The sequence below is a fragment of the Ipomoea triloba genome, chromosome 6 (genome assembly GCF_003576645.1).
Source record: "Ipomoea triloba cultivar NCNSP0323 chromosome 6, ASM357664v1".
Taxonomy (NCBI): Eukaryota; Viridiplantae; Streptophyta; class Magnoliopsida; order Solanales; family Convolvulaceae; genus Ipomoea; species Ipomoea triloba.
In genome coordinates this window covers 13,873,386-13,899,589 of record NC_044921.1, presented here as the reverse complement: position 1 = coordinate 13,899,589, position 26,204 = coordinate 13,873,386, and the positions used below count along the sequence as shown (strand labels likewise).

At 34.3% G+C, this 26,204-nt stretch overlaps 2 protein-coding genes across 2 annotated transcripts; one reads left to right on the top strand and one right to left on the bottom strand.

Moving 5' to 3' along the window:
- The first annotated feature begins 10,650 nt into the window (after positions 1-10,650).
- Positions 10,651-16,335, top strand: LOC116022542 (DEAD-box ATP-dependent RNA helicase 56). The gene is made up of 12 exons (XM_031263286.1): positions 10,651-10,811; positions 10,963-11,089; positions 11,485-11,585; positions 12,498-12,670; positions 12,775-13,006; positions 13,096-13,214; positions 13,789-13,845; positions 13,930-14,114; positions 14,374-14,518; positions 14,602-14,685; positions 14,769-14,832; positions 15,745-16,335. The coding sequence occupies exons 2-12, from the start codon at positions 10,974-10,976 to the stop codon at positions 15,753-15,755; spliced, it is 1,287 nt and encodes a 428-aa protein (XP_031119146.1). The 5' UTR covers positions 10,651-10,811; positions 10,963-10,973; the 3' UTR covers positions 15,756-16,335.
- A 4,008-nt stretch (positions 16,336-20,343) lies between these two features.
- Positions 20,344-22,322, bottom strand: LOC116022100 (pentatricopeptide repeat-containing protein At4g21065-like). Its single transcript, XM_031262662.1, has one exon. The coding sequence runs from the start codon at positions 22,290-22,292 to the stop codon at positions 20,499-20,501; it is 1,794 nt and encodes a 597-aa protein (XP_031118522.1). The 5' UTR covers positions 22,293-22,322; the 3' UTR covers positions 20,344-20,498.
- Between the last annotated feature and the right edge of the window lie 3,882 nt (positions 22,323-26,204).

The window sequence follows — 26,204 nt, the reverse complement described above, 5'->3', positions numbered from 1 at the left end:
ACAATAAATGAATAAAATAAATGATTTTACTAAAATGACACTAAGTTTGGGTGGAAAAATTTGGGAGGAGGATATTGTTTTTATATATAGTATAGATTATTATTATTATTGATGAAGAAGAAGAATAATAATAAGATAAGAAAATATATAGTGGATACATGTGCATGGTAACATAATGGAAAAGATAACGGAAGTTATAATGGTAGGGGTATGTTTGTCCAAAATATAGTATAGTAAAACTTTTATAGCATAATGTATTAGAAAAACGTAACGGAAAAACGGACATAAATGAAGGGTATAACCTTTATTCACACTTATTATGTTTTATTAGATATAATAATAGAAGTGTCTAGCAAAGTTTTCCCCTCAAAACTTAGGGTTATTTTTCTAATATTATACCATTGGACAAAAATGTCAATTTTCATGTATTTACACCTATAAATACACCTATGTAATTACGTTTAGGATCTTAATTCCTCCTTTCTAATTTCTCATGAATCACCTTCTAAGCAATATTTTTATTTTACATTGCAATCTTCATCTTCTCCATTTGTAGATGGCCCAACACTGATCACGCAAATCCTTCTAAGCAGTATTCATCTTCTCCAGTGCAATCTTCATCTTCTCCATTTGCAGATGGCATTGAACTTCAAAACAATCTTCATCACCTCAACATTGATCTCACAAATCCTTTTAAGCAATATTCATCTTCTCTAGTGCAATCTTCATCTTCTATACTTGCAGATAGCTTTAAACTTCAAAGCAATATGCATCTTCTCAGCACGTACTAATCGCACAAATCCATAACTATTCTCCAACAACAAGAAAAACAACACAATATTATTATTGAAAACACAACCATTTCAGCAGTGTTGATATGATGAATCACAACATAATGTTCTCACTTATGAATTTATATTACAAATAAAAATTTCCACATTAAAAGGTAGTGAAAAATGAGATTGGAAATGTGTAGGAAATTAAATATATAATTGGGAACAATTAAGAATGTGTAGGAAATTAAATATATAATAATTAAGTAATAAATATATTTAGGAAAGTAATATATTTTGATGCTTAGAAATAAAAGAGTTTCCTAATAAAATACAAATCTTAGATATTTTGCAAAAAAAGGACCCGATTAATATTGACTTTGTTTTTTAATGATATGGCATCCTCTCCTTCACCGTCGGTGTATAGCATTTATACACCCGCGGTGCATCAAATATTAATCCATCCTGTAATGTGTGAATGTGAAGTTTACAAAGTGTGAATGTAGAGTATAGTGTATGTGAATGTGGAGTTTACAAAGTGTGAATGTAAAGTATAGTCTATGTGAATGTAGACCCAGGTCCATCTTGCAAGGTGGACCTGGGTCCACGGCATAACAATTGTGCCGTGGACCCAGTGGGTCCACCTTGCAAGGTGGACATGGGTCCAAAAACGACGCCGTTTTTTTTTGTTTTGTTTTTTTTTACTAAACATATTGGCCTGAAATGTGGAACACAAACTCTACATTCACATACACTATACTCTACATTCACAATTTGTAAACTCCACATTCGCACATTACAGGATTATATGTTTAGTAATTATATTACCACTGTTATGCATTCACACATTCAAAACTCTATATTTACAGGTCATATACTCCATATTCACAACTTGAGAACTCCACATTCACACATTACAGGGCTACAAGTTGCTAGAACTTCTTAACTCTATTACAGATTCACACATGCATAACTACATTCATGATTTCTATACTCTATATTCACAATTTGAAACCTCCACATTCACACATTTCTGGGCAACTCTACATTCACGATTTCTATACTCTACATTCACACTTTGAAACCTCTACATTCACACATTTTTAGACAACTCTATATTCAGCAATATGTTTACTATTGTTTTTTTTTAAAAAAAAAAAAAGAAAGACAAAACGACGTAGTTTTGGACTCAGGTCCACCTTGAGGTGGACCTGGGTCCACAACTGTTGACACTTAAAATTTGATAATTTTTATTATTTTATAATATTAGAATATTTGAATATATATTTGGATAATATTGATATTATCTAATTTGTTAATTATATAATATCAAAAGAGTTTGAACCTATCAAAACTCTTAATCCTACAGCTATAAATAGGACCTTTTATTTCTATGTATTCATCCTAAGAAAAATCATAGAAATAGCTTTGAAGCTTGGTTAGAGAATTAGAGACCATAATCATGAAAATAAAAGCCCAATGATCCTAAATGTAAAAGTTCCTCCTTGAAAATCATGCCTATCATGTTGATCCAAACCTCCTGAAGATCAAGCCATTTGAAATCCGAAGGCCCTTCAGAAGAACAAGCATATAAGTTCTTTTCTGAAGATCAAGCCACTTGAAATTCGGAGGCCCTTCAATGGAGCGTTCAAGACATCAACTGAAGAATCAGAGGACCGTATATTCAGAACTTGTATCCACACCCTACATTGATACACGTGTAACCAGAATTTTGAATTCGATATATATATTCAAAATTTTTTGTTCACAAATTGGCACGCCTAGTGGGACAGCTCAGCCTCTCATCTCTTCATAGGCATCGATATGGGGGCAAACCCCATATGAAATTTGAAATGGAGGAAGGTAAATGATACTCCTTGGCACAAGCATATCCATACTCCTTGGCACGAGTTAAAACGACCTTATTATATCTTAACTGTAGTGTCGAGACTTACTTGCACTACATACTCTCGAGTGGTATATGCTCTCAAGTGGTGCAAAGCAAATCTCGAGGGGGCATTTGTTGACACTGAAAATTTGCTAAATATTGTTATTTTTTTAATATTAGTATATTTAAATGTATTTGGATAATATTGATATTATCTAATTTGTTAATTAGATAATATCAAAAGAGTTTGAACCAATCAAAACTCTTTATCCTACAACTATAAGTAGGACATTTTATTTCTATGTATTCATCATAGGAAAAATCATAGAAATAACTTTGAAGTTTATTATTTAGAGAATTAGAGATCATGATCATGAAAATAAAAGCCCCATGATCCTAAATGTAAAAGCCCCGTGGCTCATGGACTCTAGGGCTTCGCATCATACTGTGAACGATGCCATGGCCCTTCACTCACTAATTGACTACACAAGACCTGACGAGATAATGCTGGGGGATGGTAAGTCACTTCCTATCTCGCACACAGGGTCAGTTTCTGTACCTTCAAATAGCTGGTCTCTTATTCTGTCTGATGTATTATGTGTTCCAAGTCTGCAACAAAATCTAATTTTAGTTTCTAAACTTTGTAAGACTAACTCTGTCTCTGTTGAATTCTTTGACACACATTTTATTGTTAAGGATCGACAGTAGGGCACTCCTCTCGTGCGGGGACCGGTCGTGAGTGATATCTACAGCCTTCCTGTCCAGCGGTCTTAGGTCAATTTCACCACCAAGTCATCGTTGTCAAATTGGCATCATAAGTTTGGTCATCCGAATTCTCAACTTTTAGCATGTCTGCTTAAAAATAATGGTGTAAAATTTAAACTTGAAGAGCTTCGAATGTTTGCATGTAACTCTTGCCATGTCAATAAAAGTCACAAACTCCCATTCTCCTTTAGTTCTATGTCTAGTACTCGGCCACTACAGTTGGTTTACACAGATGTGTGGAGTTCCGCCACGGTTTCTGTAGGTGGCGTCAAATACTACATAAATTTAGTAGACCACTACACTAAATATGTTTGGTTGTTTCCCCTAAAATTTAAGTCTGAAGTTCACTCGGTCTTTCTTCAATTTAAACGTATGGTCGAGACTTATCTAGACTATAAAATTGTTTCTATTTTTTCTGATAATGGGGGAGAATATGTTAAGTTAATTCCTGTCTTTAATGATTTAGGAATTTCCCATTTTACTACACCTCCTCACACTCCAGAGCACAATGGTTCGATTGAACGGCGACACAGGCACATTGTCGATAGTGGTATGGCGCTACTACATTACGCGTCCATGCCCTACCACTAGCGTAATTTTTGTGTAATTAAATCTTTTTAATGTTTGAGGGCCTAATTGCTTTTTCATCAATAGTTAAAGGGTGTATTTGACTCTTTTCTCAAATTTTAATTAAATGTAGTCAATACAATATACAATATATTTGGCGCCTAAAGGTATTGAATATGCATATACTAAATATTGCACTAAATATAATATTAGTAAATACATGCTATATTTGTTGCTTTAGGTTCCCAAAAGTAATATATTTCTTTGGTAAATGCAGCTCATACGTGTTGCTTCTCACAAATAATAATAATAATAATAATAATAATAATAATAATAATAATAATAATTTACATTCTCAAATATATATTAGTTTAAATAGCATTGATATTTTAATCATGTTAGGTTTCAATGACAAATTATATCGTGGGCTGAGAAAATCTAATCAAAGGGGAGGCTTTTAGTTGAGATGGAGCACATGAGTATAATTGGAATTAGATCTCGACATAATGACCCTGGGCTGAGAAAATCTAATCAAAGGGGGGGATGTACAGGAACGTTGAGAACTGGAGCGACTTGTGGAATTGCCTGGGGTGGTGCGGCGTTCGCAACTACTTGATGTGGAAGTTCATTCCCCGGCTCTTGGGGAGGTGCGGCGGCGTAGGGATTGCCCACCGGAATTTCCCCGCCGACCACTCCTTAGGGAGGTGGGATGTGAACCCCGCAGCTACTTGATGTGGAAGTTCATTCCCCGGCTCTTGGGGAGGTGCGGCGGCGTAGGGATTGCCCACCGGAATTTCCCCGTTGACCACTCCTTAGGGAGGTGGGATGTGAACCGCTTCATGATCTTGAATTTCATTCCCCGGCTCTTGGGGAGGTTCGGCGGCGTAGGGATTGCCCACCGGAATTTCCCCGCCGACCACTCCTTAGGGAGGTGAGATGTGAACCGCTTCTTGATCTTGAATTTCATTCCCCGGCTCTTGGGGAGGTTCAGCGGCGTAGGGATTGCCCACCGGAATTTCCCCGCCGACCACTCCTTGTGGAGGTGGAACCTGAACTGGTTGTTGGGTTACGGCGTAAGGATCCCCGAGTTGTTCAATTTCGTTCTCCATGTTCAATCATGACAGAAGTCTTGAAGCGAAAAAATGAACGGGGAGAAATGTTCACGAGGGAAAGGGATTCAAGTAGAGCTGTCAAAACGGGCTTAGCCCGCCGGGTAAGCCCGCTCCGCCCGTTCACGAGGGAAAGGGATTCAAGGCTCAATCGTGACAGAAGTCTTGAAGCGAAAAAATGAACGGGGAGAAATGTTCACGAGGGAAATGGATTCAAGTAGAGCTGTCAAAACGGGCTTAGCCCGCCGGGTAAGCCCGCTCCGCCCCACGAAAAAGGTGGGGCTGGCTTTGATATTTTGAGCCCGTATTTTGGCGGGCTTTTTAGCCCGTCCCCCGCCTAACCCGCGGGCTTGGCGGGTCGGCGGGGCCCGCCAAATGTATAATAAAATAATTATTAAAGTAAATAAATACTAAAATAATAAATTTATAACATTAAATAATAATTATATATATATATATATATATATATATATATATATATTGAATTTTGGAATTTTGGTTTACAGTTTACTGTAAACTGTAAACCAAAATTCCAAAATTGAATTCTATTTTAATTTTGGTATTTTGGTTTACGGTTTACAGTAAACTATAAACCAATTACCATATATTGAGATATATATATATATAAAAGTTCATAAAAAAACTATTAAATTGTATAAATGAAATGATTTGTTTATGTATTTGATTATTTATTAGTTATTATTGTGTTTACAAAATTACAAATGTATTATTATATATTTAAACTATCTATGTTATATTAATTTTTATTTAAATTTAAAAGTTTTAAAATTTGGCGGGCTCCGCCAAGGCGCGCGGGCTTAAGGCGGGGCGGGCTAACCAACATTAGGCCCGTATTTTGGCGGGCTTCCGCTCCCGCCATATGGCGAGCTTTAGCGGGCTTTGGCGGGGCGGGCCGCGGGGCCCGCCAGCCCGTTTCGACAGCTCTAGATTCAAGGCATGTAACTAAGACTTTAAATTAAAAAAAAGGTGCAATTGTAAAATCTTATGCCTTTATTTAAAAAAAAAATTCATTATCAATAAATTAAATAAGAAAAATAATTTTATTAGTTATATTGTCTTTATTTTCTCTAATGCAAAGAAAAATAATTCCATTAGTTAAACTAGCCGTGGCTAAGTGTTGTAATTTTTTGAATGCATTGGCAATTGAAGTTGTAATGAACAAGTGTGATTTGATTATTCATGGTTTAATTTCTCAGTGATTATCCAGTGATTTTGATACTGTTAGTTTAATTTTTTCCAGCATTAAATTGTAATTTTATTTTCCCAGAGACTATCCAGTGAATGGTTAATTATGTTCAACAATGAAAGCAAGAGTTTCCAGGTTTGGGCAAAACCATAATGGTCAAAACCATATTGGCCAAAACCTGACTAGGCAAAACCATACTTAGCTAAGCCATACTGCTCAAAACCATACCATACTGGCCAAAAGCATAGCTAAAATCATACTAAGCTAAGCCAAAACTATACAATACTGAGCCAAAACCATGCTAAGCCAAAACTATACAATAATGTCAAAACCATACTGAGCAAAAATATATCATTTTAACCATTCAAATGCATTGTTTACATTGCTAGTAACAAAGCCAACTTACAAAACAACAAAATAATTGTAGATGGCATTTCAACATAGGTACAAAAATCACCAAGACTTTACATTGGATGATGAGTTTTGAAATTTCCAAAAATCTACATTGAGCTTATAACACCAAAATACAGTTTTCAATCTACATTGAGTTTATAACACCAAAATACAGTTTTCATTGAAACAATTGCAAACCAGTCAACCCTTTTTCAATAGCATTGCAGTACAAGTATATTTTAGGCCTCTAACAGTGATGAATTTCTTCCTTGTAGGTGTAGGTTCATTAGCTATTGTAGATGATTTGAAGTTTGATACTGTTGGAATGACATTGCTTTTAGGTTTAGATGGTTAGGATGGCATTGCTTCCTGAAAATAATTGTCATATGAGCACAAGAACAAAATTATAATATTAAGGATTGAAGTGCAATTGCTCTTACCATTTCGTTTAACACAAAATCTGGAACTTTTGTCTCAACTACCACATCTTGGAATTGGTCTTGAAGATCATTATATTCAGCCACATGGAAGTCTGGTTTTGGTACACCCTGGCAATCTGGTTCATGTACCTACATGGAGTAAGTATAGCAGAATGTAAGATATAAACAAATGTCACTAAGTTATATAGCAATCTGGTTACCTGTTGGCTTTTTCCCTTGCAAGTTGTCCTATTATGACCTCTCATGCTACAAAGTTTACACTTTTTAACTTCACCTTTTTCGGTACCCTTTTTCTGATCTGGCTTCTCTACAACTGGATCAATTTTCCTCTTCTTTTTTGGCCTTCCAGGTTGTGGCTTATACTTTGGTGGCAATGGAGGTGGCATTGCAGTTTTGTGCCATAATTCTAGAGCTCTAATTAGCAAGATTACAGGGCCATATGATCTGAGATAGTGCTACACTGAATAACAGGCATGCACATGGTGTTCTTGCATTTCACCCTTTTTCCTTATAGCTGCAATGGTATGTGTACATAGGATGCCACTAAGGTCCCATCTCCTGCAACTACACTGCCTACTACTCAAATCTACTTTGAAAGGCTTGAAGTTTTCATCATCAACTTGGTAAATTTCATCAACTGATTTATAAGCAGTGAATCTAGCACACTTATCTTTGCCTTCCTCTATTAATTTCATCAACAGCAAAGGCCACTGGAAACATGCTATTATCAGCATCTAAACCTATAGCACTCAGGAGTTGACCTCCTTTTTGATTACCCTTTAGGTGGCAGCCATCAAGCCCAATAATAGGTCTATATCCTTTTACAAACCCTTCATTGCATGCTCCAAAGCAAATGTATAACCTTTCAAACCTAGGCCTTCCATGAACAATGAACTCACTGTCTAGCTTCATTTTTCACAGTTGTTCCAGGATTACTTCTTCTTAGCTCTTCACAGTAATCAATGAGTTCCTTGAAGTGTTCACTGTCAAGACCATATATTTGTTTTAAAGCTTTCTTTTTTGCCAAATAGGCCTGATTTCTAGTCAACTGACAGTGAAACTTTGATTTCACATGCTCCTGAAATGCTCCTCTACCCCATTCCTTATTCACCCTAAAATCATCCTTGAAGACTTTTGCAAGAAAACTTGAGGTCACAACCTTGTTCTCATCTTGATTCCCACATGTGTGCACATTGTTGTATGTTTTGACAGTAAAAGGAGAACCTGTATTGCTTCTATAACCAAAAATACTCCATTGGCAGATTTTATTGTGTCTACATATTACCCTAACTCTTCTAGCCTCATTCTTCTTGAACATTACATCTTTTTGTTTCATTGCTTCATGATACTGGACTGCCCACTTGAATTTTTTGGAAGAACTAAACACAATTCCAATCACAAACGTAAACCCTTCCTTTTTTAAGTTTCTCTCTTCAAACACATTGATTGGCCTATGAATTGCTCTATTTGAATCTGAATCACATAAGCTTCTTAAAACCTGTTATGACATATTGCACTCAATCTCAACAAAATCTTCAATCTGTTCTCCTAAACCTCCCTTAGGTTTTGAACTAGTAGCAATGTCCCTAAGATTGTTTATTTAGCAAGTCCTTCAACATCAGCTTGGTTCCCATAATCATTATCACAACTTTCATCTTCACTCAAAACACCATCATGCAATAGGATATCATCTCCTAGTTCCCTAGAGATTTCTACATCATAGTCCCATTGGTCATCATACAAATGTTCTGCATATATGTCCAACTCCTTGTTCACTGGAATATCAGTTATCAACCCTATGATATCAGCATCACTACTTAGTTTCATAAGTTTAGGTATTCTTGTGTTCTCATACTCATACCAAAATTGAACTTTTTTGTCACAAAACCTAAGCATTTTGACCATTCTCTTCAAATATAGAATACTACCTTCATCACAGTTAAAATGGTCAAAATACTCTACTAATCCATTTTTATAACTAAACATATGTTTGAAGATCATATCACCACCAATATGCAGTTTTATGGTAAAAATAGAATCTTCCTCCCCATCATCTAGCAAAAATAAAAATACAATGTACACCAACAGTTAACAAAAAATGCAGACACAGACAATAAAAAACAAAAGAACAAGCATATGGTCCCCATCCTTAAAGACATTGCTGGAAAAGAACAACCATATGGTCCCCACCCCCAAAATATTAATATATAGAGTACACAACACTCAAAGCACATATGGTCCCCCCCCAAAACAACAATCATAAATAAACAACATTATACTAACAGTCTAACACCACTAGTGGACCTAACAACAGTAAAGGCCATTCGAAAGATACTATTATACTGACAAAAAGCTAAAGAAATGAAAAAAAAGTTCACACCAACAACATCAACCAGTATTAAATTGGCAACAATCCTAGTTGTCTATGCACTCAGTATACGAAAAAGCTAAACAATCAAAAACCATAATCCTAACTTCGAAAAACCCTAACTTCAAAAATTTACAATTTGGAGTCACTGCAAACCCATTAATCCTCCGACTCGTCATTGATGTTGCTCCGTTGATTCTTCAATTTCGTCGAATTCGAATTTGAACTAACAGATCCTATAGAAATGGAGAGTGGATTTTGGTCGCAGTCGGTCTAACCTCACATCATACAAAGTCAACTATGCTCTTTGGTGTTATACGAAGAAGGAGAAGTATTTAAGAAAAGGAAAAAACATATTTACCCCTGTCAAAACGGAGCTTTCGCCGGAATGTGGCCGGATGGAGTTATGTGACCAAAAACATTTATTTCCAGGGACTAAATCGATGAAAAAGAAATTAAAGGACAACATTGACAGTTTGACAATAATCGAGGGACCAAATCGGTGATTTCCTCTTTATAAAATTATAAAATAAAAAAATTAAAGGTGAGATTAAAATGATTAACATGGCGTTTGGTTGGGAGGAGGGAATTCGGGTGGAAAAGAATTGTAATTCGGTGGAATTGTAATTCGATGAATAAAGTAGGAATTGAAATTACAGTGTTTGGTATGCAGAAATAGGAGTACAGGAAATTGAAAGGTAAGAAGTAAAAAAATGACTAAAATACCCTTATGTTGTGATAGTAGTAATAGTAGTAGTAGTAATAATAATAATAATAATAATAATAATAATATTATTATTATTATTATTTCAATTTTTTTTTAAAAAAAGACAGAGAGTATGGGAGGAGGGGCAAAATTGTCTTTACACCAACAAATTACCCCTCCTTTCCACCGAATTGCAATTCATCATTTGGAAGGAATTGCAATTCTGCGAAATTACAATTCTGCGAAATTGCAATTCTCTCCAACCAAACACTGTAGTTTGAAAATTCACTGAATTGCAATTTCTCCAAACTACATCCAATAGGCCATAAATGATTTAAATTAAAAGAGGCGGTGAGTATCTTCACATGAGCTTCAGACTCTTCCCGGGACAAAATCGTCAAACTAGTTCTTTCGTCTTCCCTTTTTAATCCGCGTCTCTGATTGGCAAAACCCTATCGCTATCTCCCCCATCTCTCTCCTCTCTCTAAATTTTCGTTTTTTTCGATTAGCCTAACGTTTTCTCTGCAGAACTCAAACCCTAACCGCTAACACGAATCCCTTCCAAAATCCTACTCTCTCATATAGATTCTACAAGGTAAGCGGATGAAAGTCAAGACTTTTGGTTTGAGACCATATTTGTGTTCAAAATTGTGTTCTTGGATTAAGATAATGACTTGAATAAGGTTCGTTTCAGTCGTTTTACGTCTAATTATTATTCTGCTTCGATCTGTGTTTTGGGTGTACAGAAGAAGTAGTAATGGGAGAAAACAAGGAGAATGATGCTTACGAGGAGGAGCTTCTCGACTACGAGGAAGAGGACGAAAAAGCCCCCGATTCCGTCGGAGCTAAAGTCAACGGCGAGTCCGTTAAGAAGTGAGCTTCACTCTAACATCTCTTTGTTTATCTTATGCCGTTCTTTTGTATTGAATAAAGTCTTTTTTTGTTTTTGTTTTTTTTGTTTTGGTTGTAATTTTAATACTTTATATACTTATATAAAATTCCTATTTTTCTTACTTCCTGTCAATATACTATTTGGGGTTTTACATGCTTCTTGGAAAAGTGTGTTTGCTTTCTAACATTTTTATACTGAAGATGTTTGAATGTTGGAATTTTTATGCAATTGATTTTTAAACTATAACTTCTTACTTGTCATGTTAAATTGTTCCTGCTACAATTACTTTTTGGAAATAAAAGAAATTTTTAATGTTGTTTAGCTCCGACTAAAACAGTACTGACTCTATTCTTTTGCTTTTCTTCTTAATTACCAGGGGTTATGTTGGAATTCACAGTTCGGGTTTCAGAGACTTTCTTCTCAAGCCAGAGCTACTGCGAGCTATTGTGGATTCAGGGTTTGAGCATCCCTCCGAAGGCAAGTCCAACTAACATCTAGGATTTTCAGTGTTTGGTTTGGAATTATGTTATATATTAGTTAATTGTAGAATAATATTGTCCTACTGTTGTATTTTAAAAGCAGAATGTTCTTTGTTGGCCTCCTTTAGTTAGTAACCTCTGTTTCCTTGTGTTGAGTGTCTTATTCAGCATAAATTGTTCCCTTCTCTTTCTAGTTTCAATATGCAACTTATAGTGTACAGTCTACCACAGAGTTGTAGTTTCTGTGGTTGAGCAATGAAAACTGTAGAGCTTCTTTAAAGTCACTGGTAAACAATAAATTAATTGGAATATATTATTATTAAAGTCCTGAAAAATACCATATTTGATGCTTCTAAATTGGTGAATCTATCAGGAAATTGTTTTTAAGGTGTTACCATGGGAAATAAGGTTCTTAATTCCACTTACCCTTTTTTAAATCTAGGTGTTTAAAATGGCAATGTCAATGAACTACTCCTGCCTTTTCTTTGCTTTGTTTTTATTTTTTTATTTTTGTTCTTATTGATATGTTCTTGGTTTGGTAGAGAGAAATCACTTGTGATTTGGAACATTGTTGATCATTTTCCAGTAAATTTTTTGTGTATGCATTATTACCTGATATCTTAGTGAGTTTTATCCTTATGTTGGTCTGCAAATTCTTTTCTTTCCATATACTTTTCTTGATTGTTTTTGTAGTTTGGTTATGTTTGATATTGACTTATGGAGTATTTCATATTGCTTAAATACTTTTATGTACTTTAGTTATTGAATTCTTCTTTACCACAATTCTTTTTTTTTTTTTTTCAGGTAAATAGTTATTATCAGTACTATTTTGGAGAACTACAATGGTAAACTTTTTTAACTGAAACTGAGATACCCTTCCTCCTTGGCTCCAATGTATATGGTTCACTAGTTCAACATGAATGTATCCCGCAAGCTATTCTCGGTATGGATGTAATTTGCCAAGCAAAATCTGGAATGGGCAAAACTGCAGTTTTTGTCCTCTCAACCTTGCAACAGATTGAACCTGTTACTGGTCAAGTTGCTGCTCTTGTTCTTTGTCATACAAGGGAATTGGCTTACCAGGCAAGTATCTGTAGTTTTAATTTCATTGTCTTCTTAAGGTTAAGATTTGTTTTTTTATTTAATGCTAAATAAAATAACTGTCATTTTATATGCTTCTTTTCCAGATCTGTCATGAATTTGAGAGGTTCAGCACATATTTGCCAGATATTAAGGTGGCTGTTTTCTATGGTGGTGTCAATATCAAAATTCACAAGGATCTACTGAAGAATGAATGCCCTCACATTGTTGTTGGAACACCTGGAAGGATACTTGCATTAGCAAGAGAAAATAGTCTTTCTTTGAGAAATGTGAGGCATTTTATACTGGATGAATGTGATAAGATGCTTGAATCACTTGGTATGTCATTAGATTGGTTTCTGTTCTTTCATTTCGTGTTAGAATTCTTCTAAAAGGATGTGTTATAACTTTGTAACATGTTATTTCAGACATGAGGAGAGATGTCCAGGAAATTTTCAAGATGACTCCTCACGACAAGCAGGTTATGATGTTCTCTGCAACTCTCAGCAAGGAGATCCGTCCTGTTTGCAAGAAGTTTATGCAAGATGTAATGTCCTGTGGCAAATTCTACTTGAATTCAGAAGTCTACTATTTTTTCCATAATTTCAGCTTTGTGCAGGCTATATTGGGTCAATTTTATCAATCTTACTTCAACACTGTCCCACATGGATTGGTTTTAGTGGTTTGAGAAAAAAAGCTCTGTTAACTTCTTAGCTGGAATAGTTAGTATCTGCTGCTAAACTTGTTCAGTAGCTGTATGCCCTTTGTCTTTTTCCCCATAACTCCATAAGTCTTATTTTCACTTTTCATTTTATGGAACAAAGGAGATTGTAAGAGTATGAGTGTGGAGGCTTGTGGGAGAGGCTTGGGTGAGGGTAATTGTGGCACTAGGTGGAATATGATATTTGATGTTGAACGTCATTCCTGGGGTCTTTGTCAGCTGTGTGGTAACTATGAGCTACAATGGAAATAGTTGGCCTTATAATAAGGTCTCTGCCAGGCGTAGTCCCACTGTTGGATTGGACCTTGTTCATGGGATGTTACAATCAATCATTTCCTGCTCATTGCATTTGCTTCATGAAGCTCCTAATATGCTTTACTATGACGTTTATTCTTTTCAGCCAATGGAAATTTATGTGGATGATGAGGCCAAATTAACTCTTCATGGACTTGTTCAGGTATTTATCTGTTGCATCCTGTATACTTTCTTTTCCCCCAAAGATTTAATGTTGTGCTTTTCTTGACACCCTTGTATTTTTCAGCACTACATCAAATTGACTGAAATGGAGAAAAATCGGAAACTGAATGACTTGCTTGATGCTCTGGACTTCAATCAAGTTGTTATCTTTGTCAAAAGTGTGAATAGGGCTGCTGAGCTAAACAAGTTACTTGTTGAATGTAATTTTCCATCAATATGCATCCACTCTGGCATGTCTCAGGAAGAGAGGTTAGTAAAACTTCATCAGCCTCTTTTAACATTATATTACCATCTCTTCTGCTATATACATGTATACTTTCTAACATTTGTATCGTATTCATGTAATTTGACTACTTGTGAATTAACCCCAAAAAGTTTCTTGGATACTATATGATCCAAGAAGAGTTGAAACAAAATTTTATTTGTTTTATTTGGGGACGGGAGGGAATGAGGGATAGTTGTTTATTTCATGTTATTAAATATTAACTAATTTGTATTTTTCTTGAAGACTGACACGTTACAAGGGTTTCAAGGAAGGGCACAAGAGAATTCTTGTGGCTACTGATTTGGTTGGCAGGGGCATTGATATTGAACGGGTTAACATTGTCATTAACTATGACATGCCCGACTCTGCTGACACTTACCTTCACAGGGTATATCATATCTTCTAAAAGCTGTTATGAATTTTTATTTACTCTGCATCTAGGTCTTCCTAACCACCTTCATAACATGGTAGGTGGGTAGAGCTGGTAGGTTTGGCACTAAGGGTCTTGCTATAACTTTTGTTTCATCATCATCAGATTCAGATGTGCTCAATCAGGTTTGTAGACTGAAGTTTACTAAATGCAGGCTGTCCATACGTTTCAATATTCTGAAATACATGGCTGCTTACTGATTGTGTAGGTTCAGGAAAGGTTTGAAGTTGATATCAAAGAGCTACCTGAGCAGATTGATACTTCTACTTATAGTATGTTCTCCTACACTTCACTTTTTAGGCTACCTAAATTTCTTGTGTCCCTATAAACAACACTATATCTCATGCTTTGTTTCTGTCATTTAAAACAAGTTATGAACAAAAATATAGCCTAAATTTCAGGGATTCAACACACATAAGCATGCTTTGTGTCTGGTTCGGTTAACGGATTTACGGGGGCTTGACTGAAGTTATTTTTAATTTAATTTTTCATAATGTTTAGTATTAATATATAAAGTTTCTATATTTAGAAATTACATTGAAATTACTATTGAACACAAAAAATTGAACTAAAAGATATAATTAAAAATACTAATGAAAATAAGCAAAGAAGAAATAATTGGTTTTGTCCATGAATAGTAAACATGACAGGTAAAATGGGTCAAAGTGAGTATTTGTTAGTTGTGTGTCCTTGTAACTTTGCGCTCCACTCTTTGATATATCAACGATGGGCAAACATGATAAGCATTAGGTGGGAGGTCATAATGTATAAGTTTGATCCCAACCCCTCAAGATGCAATTGTGAAAGAATCTGATACTCTGCAATATGTGCTTTACTACTGTACCTTTGTGCTTCACTATTTGTATGTCAAAGATGGTTGAATATAATAAGCTGAGACTACTTTAGGTTGGAGGCCATAAGTTTGATTCCAACCCCTATGTAAAAAATAAAATCAAAACACTTTTCTTATTTATTGTGTTGAAATCCTCCTGCTCCTTTTTTGTTTCATCAAGATACAAGTTCATTATAGTGTCATTCACAATTGGTTCTTTGTGGTACTAGAATGTTAAAACAATTGAGTACCTTGATTCTGTTTGAATTCCTTATATTGTCAGTGAGTTCACTAGTCTGATTGTAATCTTTTTCTTTGTGGTTCTAAGTTCATTTTAAACTGATTTTTGCAGTGCCATCGTAATGAAAAGGGGCGCAGTCACCTTCAAGAATTGCGAGTGACTAGCAAATGGTTTGCAAGGAGAGAAGAAGTTGCTGGCTCTCGTGTTTTCATCTATGCTATCGAATGTTTTGTACCATTTATGAAGACGTAATATTTACCTTCCTACTACAACATCATCGCATAGATTTAGGTTTATATTCCTGATTAGCTTTACCTGACATTATATTTATCAGTTTTCTAGATGTCAGCTAAATGTTTTGGGTAATAGAATTTTTCGAGGTCAGTACCAAATAGATTATTGGTGATGTAATATGTATGGTTCAAAGTGAACGACCTAACTGAGTCTTAGAGCTTTTTAAATTTAGGCAGGATGTTGGACTACTGGTGTTGCTGAGATCTCTATATTTGCCTTTTGCATGAGCTTCTGTTGTAATCGAATGGCAGACACATTCAGTAGGATGAGGGTTGTTATATGGGAAGATTTTGGATTAGTTTTATAAGAGTCTAATTTGAAGCTTTTGCAAGATTTTGAGTGGTTTTTGAAAGGATTAAAAGTACAATGTCATTTATAAATTTAGGACGGATCCGTCCAGTTTTTGGATATGTTAGATTGTGATTTTTTATTTTTAGTTTTATTTTTTCTTGGGGGTGTATTCTTATTTGATCAAATCTCTCCCTCTTTACACATGAAAACATTTATTGTAAAAATAAATCTTAGTAGGTAAAAATTTTTGTGAGAATGTTTGAAGGGTAAGATGTCGGATCTTTTGATTAATCAGGTTAAAGAATTGATCTATTCAAGTAATATTTTGTAATACTATATGCTACATTTACAACATTATACCGTACATTTGGCTAGTTCGATAGTGCGACACATTTAGAACTCACTTTTTAGAGTTTTCTTTTTCTTGGTTTACTGTTTTACGGTTTAAGATTTTGTTTTTGGAGGTTTTATGGCTTGTCTAGAAATGCACTCTATAATATTAAAAATTACACTAGTGTTAAAAATTACATTTTTAACATTGGAAACAAATTATTGGAATGTCAAGATAAATTGTATTAGAAAAACCTTATACTAAAAACTCGACTAAAAGGGTGTTAGCAAAAATTAAACTTGTGACCTTTAGATAGTAGAATAATGTTTTTTTCACTCATTTTAGAGCAACTTATCAAAATTTTGATACTCTGTATTATATTATATGTCAATCTTAGAATATTCGACTCAAATTTATCCCAGGAGTAAAGATAATTTTTATTAAACATTAATTCAATCATATTTAAGTGTTGCAGGTTCAATTTTATAACAAAGACCCATTATATCCATTATATTTTAGGGCGCCTAGGCGGCGATTAATCGGCGCCTAGGTGTCCGTGTAATTCTTTTATTTTAATTTTTATTCTTAAAAATTTGTTTAATTTTTAAGACAAATAATTATAAAATATTTAATACTTTAATAGTTAATATTAAAATATTTAATATTAACCTAACAAATATATAGAGTTTGAACAATTTAAAGTTATTTCGCTCAAAATGACATAGTTTTGAGTGAAATAACCCATTTAAAAAAAGAACAATTGCTAATCGGCCGATTAGGCGGCCTAGGCGGTGCTTAGGCGCCACTTAGGCGACCGCCTAGACCACCAATTTTAGTGATACGCTAGGCGGCCGGCCGGCGCCTAGCATCTAGGCGTTGATTAATCGATGTCTAGACGAGATTTTTGCAACACTTTATATAAAATGTCTTTTTAGAGAGTTTAGTTTGAAACTTTTTGAATTTTTATACATTATATTAAAACAATTAAAATTTTATATTTATTATTCAAACTAGTTTTTCACGCGAATTGCGCGAATGAGATAATGCCCAATGTTTATTTTTAAATAAGTATTTCAAAGTATATTAATGCAAGATTATATAGGAGATGTTCATGCATATGTTCATTTTTTGAATTTGAAAGATTGATTCCAGCAATGTTGTAGTCTCAACATCTTTTCAATGCATCAAGTGTGTCACAATATTCTATCGCCCTACATTAACATTTTTAATAATGAGTTTTAAATCAATTTTTTGGGTTAATTGAATGTTTTCTTTGTCAACAAATCCTCCTAAGTAGTTAATATGATTGACTTCAAACTGTTTTTTTTTTTCATGTTATTAACATAATACTTGGTAAATAAATATATAACATTATTTTGTAGTATAACTTTGATACTTAATTACAAGATAGTGTAAAAGGAAACAATGAATAATGTAGTGAATATAATTAATTAATAAATTTGAAAGTAATGAATCTTTGCATTGTAGAAAATATAGATAATATAACTACTGAAATTGTATCTCTTTTTAATTTTTTTGATAATTAATATTTTTTTTAGAATAAATGCATTGTAGACATTGAATTATAAATTAAAGAAATGCATATGTATTTTTTTTGTGTAACTACTAATTTATTTAATTTAATAAGAGAAATAAAGTGGGGTACTTACTTTTGAATAATGTACTCTAAGTCTCTAACATATTCGTAGTATATGTTTAACAATATGCCAACTTTGATTGGGATGGGGTTTGAACCTATGACCTTTCTTATAGAAACTAGTATTTTCACCCGTGCGATGCACAGATTGAATTTACTATAATATTTTAATAATATTTGGATCGATAATATAATTATATAAATTACAACATCAAATATTATATAGTGCAATTGAAAAGATGGTTTGGATCAATTATGTTTTTGTGATATTATCCTTGCTTGAATTCGACCAAATAAATGTTGAATTAATAGCTAATGTGTAGATGTAAGCATCTAGTGCTAAAATTTTTGAATTTTATATATCAGTGTTTATGATTTGTATAACTTGGTCAAATGTGTTATTTGAATAAAAAGAAAAACAAAGCTTTTACTAGATCATCCTTCTTTTGATTGAGAATCGTCATCATGACCCGACGCTTCCTTGAGCTCACCTTCTTTATCTGCACACTTGAAGAATTTTTCAAAGTTAGCTCATTATGCTTCTATATCATCTAGATTACATATATTGTCGTGAAATGCCACAAAGTTGCTAGTTTGTTGCTCCTCTTGTTCATCTTTATTAGAGTCATCTATATCACTCCAAGTGAGAGTAAATGACTTCTTTCTTATGTTGTTAGCACAATCTGCTTGCATGTGCCCGTAGCCTCCACACTCATAACATTGATTTCCTTTTTGTTTGTAGTCGGTGCCAGCATTATTTGCTTTTTTATTGTTCCCAGACCCTTTACTTTTTGTGTTTGATCCTCTGTTCTTCTTTGAGCGACACTGCTCTAATACCAATTGTTAGTTTATAATGCAAGGATGTACGTTCACTAACGATTTAATTTATCACAGGAAGCAATCTCAAAAACAAATTTGGAAAATATTTCAAAATAAGAGACAAGTAATTATGAACACAGGTCTTTTGATAACGTAGTTGAAGACTTCCTTCTATTCTACAGGGCTACGCCCAAAATATTTTTCAGTCAAGTACAACTCAAGTTTTTACACTTGACAAGATTCAATAAATTACACAAACTAAGACTGACACCTATTTGAAACACTAATCTTGTAAGTAACTTCCTGAAAAATAAAGAATTACAATTTGAGCTAATTCTACGAATTACACAAATCGTAACCAACCTGATTTTCGATTTTCAATCATTGAAATCGTATCACTTCGAATTTGTCTCCGTTCAGCTTCTTGAAATTCTCTTCTAGATATGAATGAATATTTCTCTATTTGTGTTGTCCGAAAACTTCATTTTGATTACTATTACAAAGTGTCAATTTATAGGAAATCAACCCCGGAAATGAGGAGCATAAAGACATGTAAAATTCCTTCACGTACTGCATGCCCTTTATGCGGAAACAAAATAGCCAAACATCTGCCAATCAACTTTGTGCTAAAATCATGGACGAATATGTGAATATTTCATGCCCATTATCTTGAATAAAAGTGCAAGTCCAATATTCATGCAGTGGACTAATCTTCATAATTCATGTAACTAATCTTTACAATTCATGTATCCATATCATGAATTACTACACTGGACCAATCTTCATAAACCAATCTCAATCTTTGTAATTCATGTATGTATCAGTGAAGCTACCAAATGTGCTGCAGAATTAAGAGTTTTTTGCATTTTTAGTCCCACGACTATAATGACACTTGTAGGATTGGTCCATAACTTTCAAACTTTGCAATTTTGGTCCATGACTATTGTTTTTGTTGCAAAAATGGTCCTTCCGGTGCCGGAAAACAAAAACCGGCGGATTTTACGGCAATTTTTCGCGGGAAAAAAAATTCTCCTTTCAAAAATGCAAAAAACTCGCAGAATTAATTTATCAACATTGAGCCAACATGCTGATATTTATAAATTCACATACTTTTGATATATTAAAGATTTACCTTGTATTTAGAGAAAATACATTATTTGAGTACTAAAGTATATTATATTGTATAATGTACATTCATTATATAAATAATGTAATTTTTTTATGGTCTACATAATAATTTACCTTTTGTATCCAAAGAATATGTGAATGGGAAAGATATTTTAACATAGGGTGTATTTGGAAACCAACAGTCCAATGGTACCATGAACACTAAACCAAGTAAAGAAGACTGCAAATTAGTGTCAAAAATTTGTCTTTCATCTGTAAACAATGCAAACCACCCAAGTTTAAGCACCAGAAAGCAAAATAAAGTTACTATATATTCTAAAGGACATTACATTTTACAAACTTGTATTACCAGAAGTCTTTGCAGGAACATATGCCATCTTTGAAATGGTGGAAACGGTTCCGGTCCCTTACCAAAATTTCGCGCTTATAAACCTTAGAGATGAACTTAGTTGCAGAATGGCAATCCTCACAAACGCGCAAGTTCTTCACAATGCGTATACAAGTATGAGGCGGTGTGTTCATAAGTGCAAAAGCGATTGCCAGTTTTTCGCTATGCCTATTCAAAGTGTCCTCCTTATCTTCTTCATCAATATCAAGTAACACTTCTGATGTTGTGGCTACATATCCAGCCTTTTTGATCTGTTTTGCCATTTCGTCCATCATCTCGTATATCTCTTTGTACTGACCATGACTTTTATCTCCTGCCACGAATTCGTAAATTTCGTTATCGAGCTCGACCATAGTGCTTCCTGGAGTCTTTCGCATTCCCTTCTTCACCATGACCTCCCGGACCATGGTTTTCTTCTCCCAGTTCAACATTTTCGCGTAAATATTGGAAAGAAGCACGTAATTTGAGTCGTGCATTGGCTCATCTTTTATTAACTCTTTCGTTATCTTTTCTCCGAGTTTTAGCTCTCCATGAGCACGACAAGCAGTGACTAGGGTTCGCCAAATGACAGCGTTTGGCTCAATGGGCATTCTGTGCACAAATCTCAGTGCTTCTTTAACAAGTCCACCCCTACAGAAGAGATCAACCATGCATCCATAGTGCTCGATTTTGGGTACAATTCCGAATTCCTTTGTCATTGAAGTAAAATACTTCCTACCTTCTTCGACTAAACCTGAATGGCTACAAGCAGTGAGCAAACCAATGAAGGCAACTTCATCAGGCATTTCTCCAGCTCTTCTCATTTTCTCAAACAGCGAAACTGCCTCCAAGCCCCGGCCATGCATTGCTAAACCATCGATAACACAAGTCCAGGAAACGATATTCCTCTCTTCCATACTGGAAAACAAACTCAGTGCCTTATCAACATCCCCACACTTTGCAAACATGTCAACGAGAGCGTTGCAAAGCTCCAAACTTTTCTGAACTTTTTCCCTCTCGATATACCCCTCGAGCCACTTACCAAGCTCAAGAGCTCCCAGCTCCCTGCAGGCAGATAAGACAGAGACCATTGTGATCTCATCAGGCCTCACCCCTGCCATTTGCATCTTCCTAAATAACCCAACAGCCTCTGTGGACATACCCCACCGTGCATACCCACCTATCATCACACTCCACCCAACCGAGTCCCACTTAGGCATTTCATCGAACACCTTCCTCCCATACTCAACCCCACCGCTACAGCAACAGTACATGTGAACCAGAGTGTTCAAAACATTCCTATCATCACCGAACCCCAACTTCACCACTAATCCATGCACCGTTTCGCCTAGCCTCAAGTCTCCAATCCCAGCACATGCCTTAAGAACAAAAGGGTAGGTAAACTTATTAGGCAAAACACCAAGATTGCACATTTTCTGGTAGTGAAACACCGCATTGCGCTTAGAATCACGGGTTTGAGCGAAACCTCTGATCACGGTGTTGAAAAGGAAAGCGTCAAAGACGCGAGGTTCCGTGGCTGGGCCGAAAATGAAGGCTGAAGCGTAGTTTATGGCGCCGAGCTCAGAGGAAACTGAAGCGAACTTGGTGAGGACAAGAGGGTTGGATTCCAGGCCTAACTTGAGAATCTGGGTTTGCACTTGAGAGAGTTTGGGGAGAGAATTGCAGAGTTGGAGGATAGCTAAGCAGCTCTGTTCCGCTGCTCGGCTCTTGCTAGTAGTAGCTCTCAGTGGTGTTGCCGCTGAGAAAAGCATGGAGAGAAATTACGAACAGAATTTCATGGCAATTCAAGAAATTTCATTTGGTATTAGCTGCAAGAATAAATTTCACTTTTGCTCATTATTATACATAAATCACATTTCATCCTTGATTATTAAAAATTACATAAATCACATTTCATCCTTGATTATTAAAAATTTTTAATATAGTGAATCTAAAGTGAACCAGGTCACTCAACCGGACTATAATACACATTAATCAAATCATACTAAAAAATTAAATTTAACCAATTAACTAGTCTAACTATGGTTTTATAAACTCATATGTTCGGACTCTTAACAAATTGCATATGATCTCAAAATCAGTAAGAGACTTGTTTTTTTTTTTTTTTTTAAAGAAAATTTTGTTGTGAAGTTATTACCAACTCATTTATCACAATATTTTATGGCGAGAACAAGGGGAAAGAAGTGTTATTTTTTGAGTCTTAACTCTTATCCTAATCAAGAATGTTGGCATAATAATGTTGAGCAAATATTATGTATAGATTAGATTGCAGTCACACATAAAAAAAATGAAAATATATTTTTTCTATAAATATTACTAATGCATATTGCCTAAATTTCTAAAAATGTACTTAAATTTTTTACCATTATTTAACACATTTGTCGTTATGTTTGGTACATTTGCAGCGTTTAAAGATTTATAATATTTACTGATATCATTATATTTTTCTCAATATTTAAGTATTGACGGGCTCATATTAGTTTATAATTTTTATCTATCGTCTGAGTATAAGAACATACCGGGTGTGTTAATCATTAACTGTAGATCCTCTAAATTTTGACTAATTTGACTATCTTTAACGGTTTGACCGACAGTGGTTTGGAGCAGCGGCTTACTCCAAACCGCTGAAATCCCAAACGTTGCTAATATATAATAGCGTTTGGGTTTTGGGGAAGAATAATTCTTCCCCAAAACACCCTCCCTTTTATTAAAATAAAAATTATGTTATTTAAAAGCCTGAGGCTTCTCTTCTCTTGCCCATCCGATGTGGGATGGGCAAGAGGAGAATAAGGGGCGTTGAGCTCCCTTCCCTTTTATAAAGGAGCTCAAGGTCCCTTTTTTTAACAACTTACGATGTCTTTTTAGTTTTTATTTTTTATTTTTTTTGTTTTATTATTATTATTATTATTATTATTATTATTATTACTACTACTACTACTACTACTACTACTACTACTACGGAGTATTATTATATGTATATCATTTTGGTGATTTTATATGTTAACCGCTTTAAACAGATAATTTTACCAGACATTTTTTTACAAACCGCTAATACATTCCGCTAGTCAAACTCAGAAATATAATCCGCTATTCGATAACCGCTAACGCTAACCGCTGATCACCAAACAAGCCCACAAGCACTAATAGTGTTCTATGATTTTCCAATTGGTTTCACAACTTGTGCCATCGTCACATGAATGAGCACATTCTTAGTAGTAGTTGTAAAAATTTTTCGACATAAAATAAGTTGTTTAACAAGGTCAAAATGTATACAACATTTTAAAAATCAAATGGATTCAAATAAATAACCTTAAGAAACACATTACAATTGTTTAAAAAAAAAAAAAACCAATAATGGCATGTTTTGTTGGATTGAAAATCAATTCCATGGAAAATGGTTTCCAAAAAGTTGAGGAAAATGAAAGATTATGTTGTTTGGTTGGATGGAAAATGGTTTCCATGGAATTTGACTTCTCAAAGAAGAAGGAAAACAAATTCCTAAGTAGAGTTAGGTATTTTGTTTTCCAAGGAAGGTGGGAAGAAAGTATTTTTGGACTATTTTATCCTCAAAAATTTATTAATTACACATGTATATAACTATATATAGCCAAATATATGTTTTCAAAAAAATATATGGCCAAATCATTATTACAAAGGGCATATTGGTCTTTATTCATAATTCCTTACCATTCCAAACCCAACCAAACAATGAAATTCATATTCCCAGTAATTTCTTTTCCACCCACCAAACAGTGAAATCTGTTTTCCTGGTAAATTTTTTTCCATAGAATTTGAATTCCATTTCTTTCAAATATTTTCCAGTGAACCAAAAGGCTAGGGGGGTAATAGTTAGTACTCCATATTATATTGGAAACTACATGTGCTAAATTGAATAAATGTGTAAGACCTATATTTATTTGTATATACATGTTGAGCCAAAATCATTCCTACTAGGTTTTGTACCAAAGACTTGACATGATATATGCATCATTGATTGCACTTAAGTCACGAGGTTTAGAGTTATTGCATTGTACTAAACACTTGACATGATATATGCATCATTGATTGCACAACATCTACTATATGAGTTTTTTTAAGGTTTTTGGAATAGTGAAATGTGAGGTTGGAGGTTAGAGAAGGCAAGAGAGAGAAGAATTGGGATCATCTGTAAGATGGTTATTGGAACAGTAATATATACGCGCGGAATCCAAAGATATTCGCGCCGCGCATGCGTGGCAATCACCTGTGCGCCCAGCGGGCGCGTGTATTGCACGCGTCTGCTGGGTGCGTCAGGCGCGCCTGACAAAGCCTTTAATTATTTTTTTTAAAAATAAGATTTTTTTTTTCCACTCCTCTCATTTTCTCTTTCCTAATCACATTTACAAAAACTTCTCAAAAACCGTAAAAGAACTCCACTTTTATGGATGCAGGTCACCAGGTTTGAAGTTGTTGCATTGTACCAAAGACTTGACATGATATATGCATCATTGATTGTACTTAAGTTACCATCATCAAACTAGAAAATGACCTGAATTTTATTTCGATAAGTCTAACCTCAAGCCAACAAGTTTATCACTTGCTAGGTGAGGTAGCAACAAAAAAATTACTTCGTATCTTTTTGTTTTGTTTATTGCCACGGTAGGTTGAAAGCTTGCTAAATAAAACAGCTTTTTAAATATTTTATTGGAATATATATATATTTATTTATTAGGAAATATATGAATATATAATTGTGATGTGAAGGTGAGAGTATTTTTTAAAGTTTTTTTTTTGGTAAATCAGTGGGAATTTAACCCAGGTTCTCCCAAAATTCTTCCCCACAAAGAGAGCTCACTTGTCACTTGAACTACTCCATTGCGTTTAGGCCATTTTTTTAAAGTTCTCCCAAAATTCTTCCCCACAAAGAGAGCTCACTTGTCACTTGAACTACTCCATTGCGTTTAGGCCATTTTTTTAAAGTGAGAAAGTATTGCATAGATGCAGAAAAAAATAGTGAAGTAATTTTAAATTTGATGATGTGGATATGAGCCCTACTTTTGAAAGTGAAATACACTTACATAGATAAAGGTAGCCTAAGATAATATACATATACTTGAACTATGTTTGGCCGACCTTTAAAATTTAGTAAATATTGTTTAGTAAATATTAGCTTATTTTAAAGCATTATTTAAAAATAGCATTTTAAAATAAACTATTATTTTAAACTTCTTATGTTTTAATGTTTTACCAAAGAGAACTTATAACTTATTTGTAAACTAAAATAAACTATAAATTTTAAAATAAGTTTTACCAACTTATTTGTAAGCTGAAATAAGATATAACTTTAAAATAAGTTCTATCAAACATAACATTAACTTAGTTATTCTATTCAAATATATTCATTTGCCAACTTTAAGTAGCATTTAGCACCAAGAATAACAACAGCAGCAACAACATCAATAACAATTTTATTTAAAAACACTGTTAATAACAAACAGAGCATGAACAACTTAGCTATAACAACATAGTGACAGTTATGATAATGAGCAAATTTTTGTTAATTTTCAAGTCCAATGGCAAAAAGAGTTAAAAAAAAAAATTTGTTCTAGCGCAGCAACAAATATAAATCAATCATATAGAACACACACGAGAGACTAAACCAGCCATAATTGCAGCCATGCACA

Bases quoted from the DNA above. Each gene is read 5' to 3' on its own strand.
- LOC116022100 (XM_031262662.1), bottom strand. From the start codon at position 22,292: ATGCTTTTCTCAGCGGCAACACCACTGAGAGCTACTACTAGCAAGAGC.
- LOC116022542 (XM_031263286.1), top strand. From the start codon at position 10,974: ATGGGAGAAAACAAGGAGAATGATGCTTACGAGGAGGAGCTTCTCGAC. The intron at 13,215-13,788 runs GTAATGTCCTGT...TATTCTTTTCAG, and splicing joins GCAAGAAGTTTATGCAAGAT to CCAATGGAAATTTATGTGGA. The intron at 14,519-14,601 runs GTATATCATATC...ATAACATGGTAG, and splicing joins CTGACACTTACCTTCACAGG to GTGGGTAGAGCTGGTAGGTT.